General features: G+C 53.1%; 1 protein-coding gene across 1 annotated transcript in view; it reads right to left on the bottom strand.

Annotated features, from left to right (window-relative positions):
• hmcn1 (hemicentin 1) overlaps positions 1 to 7,500 on the bottom strand; it is a 111,228-nt gene that overhangs the window by 83,739 nt on the left and 19,989 nt on the right. The window contains 5 exon segments of the mRNA XM_030372183.1: positions 1,166 to 1,423; positions 3,734 to 3,855; positions 4,400 to 4,544; positions 5,181 to 5,444; positions 5,685 to 5,805. Coding sequence (XP_030228043.1) covers positions 1,166 to 1,423; positions 3,734 to 3,855; positions 4,400 to 4,544; positions 5,181 to 5,444; positions 5,685 to 5,805 — 910 coding nt within the window.

Here is a 7,500-nt window from a genome sequence, read left to right as displayed (position 1 = left end):
GCTAGTGGGGGCTAGTGGGGGCTACCACTGGGGCTACTGGAGGCTAGTGGGGGCTAGTGGGGGCCACCACTGGAGGCTAGTGGGGGCTACCACTGGGGCTACTGGGGCCAGTGAGGCTACCAGTGGTGCTACGGTGGGCCAGTGAGGGCTACCACTGGGGCTACTGGAGGCTAGTGGGGGCCAGTGAGGGCTACCACTGGGGCTACTGGAGGCTACCACTGGGGCTACTGGAGGCTAGTGGGGGCTACCACTGGGGCTACTGGAGGCTAGTGGGGGCTACCACTGGGGCTACTGGAGGCTAGTGGGGGCTACCACTGGGGCTACTGGAGGCTAGTGGGGGCTACCACTGGGGCTACTGGAGGCTAGTGGGGGCTACCACTGGGGCTACTGGAGGCCAGTGAGGGCTACCACTGGGGCTACTGGAGGCTAGTGGGGGCTACCACTGGGGCTACTGGGGCCAGTGAGGCTACCACTGGGGCTACTGGGGCCAGTGAGGCTACCACTGGGGCTACTGGAGGCTAGTGGGGGCTACCACTGGGGCTACGGTGGGCCAGTGAGGCTACCACTGGGGCTACGGTGGGCCAGTGAGGCTACCACTGGGGCTACTGGGGCCAGTGAGGCTACCACTGGGGCTACTGGGGCCAGTGAGGCTACCACTGGGGCTACGGTGGAGCCGGCTGCTTGTCCCATCTGGTTCTGATCACCAGAGCGGTGATGGCCCAGCAGCAGCAGCAGCAGCAGCAGCAGCAGCAGGCTGGAGAAGGAGAGAGCTCTGCAAGCCCGAGGGTCACACACTCAATCATCCTCTCACACACACACCAGGCCTCCAGGTGAGTTATAGAGAGTGGTTTGGGGGGCAGAGGCCGATCATACACTCGAAGATCCCCTATAAATCTTTGAAGAATAAATCATCACACATGCAGATGCACACATGCAAGCTCTCACACACACACACACCCACACACACATTGTCAAAGCAAGTGTGTGTGTGTGTGTGTGTGTGTGTGTGTGTGTGTGTGTGTGTGTGTGTGTCTGTGTGTGTGTGTCTGTAATTGGTGAGCAAACTGCCAAAACACCTCCACCCAAGCCCCACACTATACTCCCCCCTCCACCATCTTCCGTACAGACAGACACACACACACACACACACACACACACACGTCACCTTGGACGGTGAGGTGGACCTGCGCCGAGGCCACGCCCCCCTCGTTGGCGGCAAGGCACTGGTACCAGCCGGCGTGCTCGGGGCCCACGGCGCTGAGCTCCAGGGAGAGGGCCCCCCGGGGGGCCCCGGGCGCCACCTGGCCCCCCCGCAGCCAGGTGAGGTTGAAGGGCACCGAGCTGACCACGCTGCAGGTGAGCAAGGCCCCGGAGCCCGGGGGGGCGGTGACGTTGGCCCCAGCCATGACGGTCGGAGGGGGCTCTGGAGAGAGAGAGAGAGAGAGAGAGAGAGAGAGAGAGAGAGAGAGAGAGAGAGAGAGAGAGAGAGAGAGAGAGAGAGAGAGAGAGAGGGAGACAGTGAGGGAGGGAGACAGTGAGTGAGGGAGGGGGAGAGGGAGAGGGAGACAGTGAGTGAGAGAGGGAGAGGGAGAGGGGAGAGAGAGAGAGAGAGAGAGAGAGAGAGAGAGAGAGAGAGAGAGAGAGAGAGAGAGAGAGAGAGAGAGAGAGAGCAGTGAATGATGTTAGACACAGAGTGATGTTAACAAAGCACAGGCTGAGCGCTCACAGCCTGGCCATAGAAACAGGCCGATAAGAAATCATGGCTGCCCAAAGAGGAGCGTCTGTGGCAGCAGTGTGCAGAAGCTGCTGTTCTACCCCCTACACTGCAGCAGTTCCTCCTACACTGCAGCACTTCCTCCTATACTGCAGCACTTCCTCCTACACTGCAGCACTTCCTCCTACTCTGCAGCACTTCCTCCTACACTGCAGCACTTCCTCCTACTCTGCAGCACTTCCTCCTATACTGCAGCACTTCCTCCTACTCTGCCCCAAATTAAAAAATGTCCACAAAATAGATTTCCGCAAATTCGGCCAAAAATACCCACATTTTATAAACTCCCATGTAGAGGAAAGAAAAGAGAGGGAGCTCCTTCCTCGCAGGACAGTTTATTTCAGCTTGCCACAAAATTATTCTGACGTTCTCTTTTGTTATTATACATAATTGTTGTAATACTGTAACGCTTTGGCAACACTGTTTGGTTTACCACAATAGTCATGACAAGAAACGTTTTTGAATTTGATTTGAGAGGAGAGAGAGGAGAGAGGTTGACCTTGTTGTTGTTATTGAAAGTGGAGATCATTATCTCCATTGCTGTTCTTCACATTATTCAGGCATTTCAACTCAATACTGCTCCACTAACTTCGTCTGTAACGGGAATGAATCAAATCAAACTCAGATGATGAGGACCTTCTATTGGGAAAGTAGACCCACAAATGATCGTTAGGTTGGGGGCACGGCTCCTCGTCCATGTCTCTCTGTGCTGCCCACAAACATCAGCACACCTTAGCAGCACATGGAACTGCACCAGAAGGGCCTTTTGGGACTGAATGGACACTTAAGTAACTATTAAAAGGATTTTAAAGGATACAGGAGCATATTAATAGATCCTGATTGTGTACTTATGACCTGATTAGGCGCTGACGACTATTGTTGAGCAACCCCACCACAAAGACCCAGAGCTCCCACTGGGTGAGTGTGAATCGAAGACATGAGCTCCCAGGTTTGGGCTACATTCCCCATAAGGTTTCATTCAGTCTGCCATCTCAGAGCTGAGGACCTGAGGCAATAAATCCGCCTCAGGTTCCTTGGTGCTGCAGGATTCCAACCACACATAATCAGGGCACTGCCTAAGTATCAGAAGTGAGTGTGAGCACATGTTCCACCGAGCAAGACGTAAACTGCACTGTTAATCTTGCCGGACCATTTGACTTACGGTATGTGTGTGTGTGTGTGTGTGTGTGTGTGTGTGTGTGTGTGTGTGTGTGTGTGTGTGTGTGTGTGAGTGTGAGTGTGTGTGTGAGTGTGTGTGTGTGTGTGTGTGTATGTATGTTTGTGTGAATGTGTATGTGTTTCTGCGTGCATTTTTTGTCCTCAACACATATGACCAAAGCATTAAGGAATGCACTCTTCAAATTAGTCGGACACTTATTGTGGCGAGCAACTAACATTTCTGGCAATCTATCAAAACCATTAAGCTGTTTGCACACACATTACTGGCGGCAGTGGTTTGGCCCGGGCCCGGCTCCATCTGAAGGCCCCAGCTCATAACAGACGGAGATGGCTCCCCGTCGACAGATAGGGAGGAGAACTCTCGCTTAAACTAAACAATGAAATAACGAGAGCCTGTGGCTGAACTTAAGGTCTTTCAGTTCCATTCTCCCTGATCTGTCTGTGAGTGAGGGCATTTAGAATGAGATAGTTTATGTGACAGCGAACACGTCATTAGCAGATGATTAGAAGGCGGACGTATCACAGGAGATACATTGACACGCTAGCCAAAGGCAGCACAGTGAAAATCATTTGTTCTGTGTCTGGAAATCATCACGACATGAACATTCACAGAAACTTAGACCCAAAGCTATTTCTTCAGCTGATAACGTACTGGGGGCCTGACTGACCTGCCCTCCCTAACCTCTGCAGGAGCTCCTCCCCCTGCCTGATGTGGGGTCAGATCAGTGTCCTGCAGGACGTGGTTGGTGGTGTGGTGTTGGTGGCCAGGTTCTCCACCGTTACCTGATACGTCCAGGAAGGTTCTGGCTCGCCCCGTCCCCGCGCTGCTGATGGCGATGCACTCGTAGTGGCCCTCGTCCTTCAGGGTGACCAGGGGGATCTCCCAGGACGCCGTGTCTGACTCCCTGAGAACCGTCAGTCAGTCAGTCAACCAATCCAGAGCTATGAACAACCCAGACTGATGCATCAATCCAGAGCTATGAACAACCCAGACTGATGCATCAATCCAGAGCTATGAACAACCCAGACTGATGCATCAATCCAGAGCTATGAACAACCCAGACTGATGCATCAATCCAGAGCTATGAACAACCCAGACTGATGCATCAATCCAGAGCTATGAACAACCCAGACTGATGCACCAATCCAGAGCTATGAACAACCCAGACTGATGCATCAATCCAGAGCTATATGAACAACCCAGACTGATGCATCAATCCAGAGCTATGAACAACCCAGACTGATGCATCAATCCAGAGCTATATGAACAACCCAGACTGATGCATCAATCCAGAGCTATATGAACAATTCATCCTGGTCTGTCTGTCTGTCTGTCTGTCTGTCTGTCTGTCTGTCTGCCTGCCTGCCTGCCTGCCTGCCTGCCTGCCTGCCTGCCTGCCTGTCTGTCTGTCTGTCTGCCTGCCTGTCTGTCTGTCAGCAGGCCGGTACCTGAAGAGCTGGTCGGCGCCCAGCCGGCGTCCGTCCCTGGTGAAGCGCACGGTGTAGGGGATGAGGCTGTCCACCAGGCAGGGGATGGCGCCGCCCTGGAGGTAGTACCCAGGGGTGGTGGCCGGCATCACCACCGAGGGGGCATCTGCCAACCAGAGGAACATGATGATATGAACAGGTGATAGGAGGCCACCCATCCTGCCCTCCGCCCTCTGAAGAGCAGCTGGTAGTCACACAGCTACGGCTAACCCTGACCCTACAGCTACGGCTAACCCTAACCCTGACCCTACAGCTACGGCTAACCCTAACCCTAGCTCACACAGCGACGGCTAACCCTAACCCTGACCCTACAGCTACGGCTAACCCTGACCCTACAGCTACGGCTAACCCTAACCCTGACCTTACAGCTACGGCTAACCCTGACGCTAACTCACACAGCTACGGCAGTAGCTGTGTGAGTTAGGGTTAGGGTTAGCTGTAGCAGTTTGACGTAACGTTGGGCAGGAGTTCAGTGTAATGTAAATTAGTGTGATGTAAATTACACTGAACCGTTACACTTTTATGTATATCACATACCTGATGCATGCTTTATGGACCTCATATTGTTTATTAGATTGTGTAAGTTAACATGTTTGTTGATTGTCTGCAACGTTATTCAAAGTTTTTTTGTGTACTATTACTGATTGCAGTCTGCAGTCATTCCCTACCCATGCAGACTCACTTCATGGTGAGGATATCATCGTAAAGAGGGACAGCTGGTTTGATTTGACAGTGGGCCGACCTGGGACGATGCTGGAGAAGGACACGCTGGAGACCCTCTGGAACAGGACGCCTTCCCGGTCGTACCCGGACACCCGGAGGAAGAAGGCCTCGCTGGGGGGGATGAACTCGCTGATGTTCCACAGGCTGAAGGGGTGGCGTCCGGGGTAGGAGAGGATGGGGAGGGTCTTCACCACCTCCCCCGTGATGGACACCAGCTCCAGCCTGTCCAGGAGGGCCGGAGGGGCCAGGCCCGTGGTGTTGAGCAGGATGTGGGTGGGGATGCCTGTTAGGGTGTGGACATACCGTCAGGGGTCGGTCCCTCAAACCTTTATTCATTAATAACTCAAAGCCTAGAGAACTACTGGCCCGGGGAGAGAGAGGACTCCACATCAACCATGCACTCCATCTTTATTGATCCGCCACATTGGACCGGCCAGAGAATGTGTGAAAGGACGAGGGGATGAAAGGACCGAGCACTGGCGTCCCAGAGACCCGAGGAGGGACCTCGGCTCAGCGCACTGACCCTGCACCGGGCGCCGGGACGTCCTCCTGAAGTCCAGGGTGAGCTTCTGGGAGAAGCCGGCGCGGAAGTCGATGGTGCTGAGGCCGGAGATGCGGACCGAGTGCCGTCCCTGGCTCGACGTCTGCAGGAAGAGGTCACACGCTTTAGGATCTCTGCTGGGCTTGTCCCCTTTTTTTAAATATAAATAAAAATCTGTTTCTTATGATCTGAAAGAAAATGTGGTCAATACTGCAGCAGAACAACAAACATCAAAAACAACAAAAAACAAGTGGTTTCCTCAATAAAGAGCATGTGAAGAGACTTCAAGACATAACGTCAGCATTGGTTTTCATAATATTCATGATTTAAATCAGGAAAGGACAAAACTTGATGTGGTTCGATTTAACTCAAAGTTTGAGGTTGATTTCTCACAATTGGATTAGATATAAAAAGGAATGCAAGGCAGCAGAACTTTTCAGTAACACACGGGCTCAGCCTCCTTGTGCAGACAGGATGCTCATGAAACTAAGTCACTCAGGACTAAAGAATGAAAACGTGCAACGTTTAAGACACGGACTGATAAAAAGATCCATCAAACTTTAATTAGACAAACCAAAACACTGTAATCAGTGCATCACTCGTGAGTTGGAGGCGCTTCATCAAGACAAACCCCTTTGAAGCCCGTCTGGAGATAGACGGGGTAATTAGGACCAAGTACAGGTTACTGAGGAAGAAACCCAGGCACCTCAGCAAAGCCCAGACTCAGAGCATCAACTCGACACATGAAGGGCTGTTCCACACCACCTTCAATTAAACTATCTACAGTTGGCAACGTTTTGTAAGGTTTGGCATTTCTTTTTGGACTCGATTTGACCTAAGATCCCGTGAACCAAGAACAACTTAAAGAAAATGTTAAAGACATAGCCACCAGGTTGTTGTCTGTGTCTATGACTCTCTGTTGTTCGTAAGGAGACACTCTCTAAAGGTTCCTCAGAAGACACTTCTCGTCATGAGCTCTCCTGACCCAGTGTGGGGGGGCCAGATCGGGCTGAATGCTCACCCTCCCAGGTCTTCAGCACAGCAATGCGCCCGGTCAATAACCCCGCCCTAATGGCGGCCATAGACTGGTCCGTTGTTCTTCAGTATGTCAGTCAATGGGGTCATTAACCCCGCCCTAATGGCGGCCATAGACTGGTCCGTTGTTCTTCAGTATGTCAGTCAATGGGGTCATTAACCCCGCCCTAATGGCGGCCATAGACTGGTCCGCTGTTCTTCAGTTTGTCGGTCAATGGGGTCGTAACTCGGAGCAGGGAACCCCCCAGGTTCTCGCCAGAGACCATCTGAACCCATGCTGCGCCCCCTGTCATTACGGCCCTCGTTTCCTTTTGGACACCCCGCCGTGGTCCGACTCCCGCGGGCCGGTTCCCCCCAGCGGAGCCTCGGGGTGACCTGTGAGTCCTGCAGGGCGACAGGCGCTGTCGACACCAGAGAGCTGAATAAAGGTTTGTATGTTTGTAGGGAGGTGTTTCAGGCACGTCCAGTGGGGAGGAGACCTCGGGGAAGACCCAGGACTAGGTGGAGAGATTATATCTCAACACTGGCCTGGGAACGCCTCGGGATCCCCCCGTCAGAGCTGGTCAATGTGGCCCGGGAAAGGGAAGTCTGGGGCCCCCTGCTTGAGCTGCTCCCCCCGCGACCCGACCCCGGATAAGCGGATGACGATGAGATGAGATGAGATGAGATGTTTGTATACAACAACAAACAGCTTGGTGGCCTGACGTTGCTGTCGATGTGGACCGGAGGTATGAGGACCTGGATGCAAGAGTGGAATCCCTGA

This window comes from Gadus morhua, chromosome 12, assembly GCF_902167405.1.
Source record: "Gadus morhua chromosome 12, gadMor3.0, whole genome shotgun sequence".
Classification (NCBI taxonomy): Eukaryota; Metazoa; Chordata; class Actinopteri; order Gadiformes; family Gadidae; genus Gadus; species Gadus morhua.
Note: the sequence above shows the minus strand (reverse complement) of the source record. Positions and strands in the feature narration are given on the sequence as shown.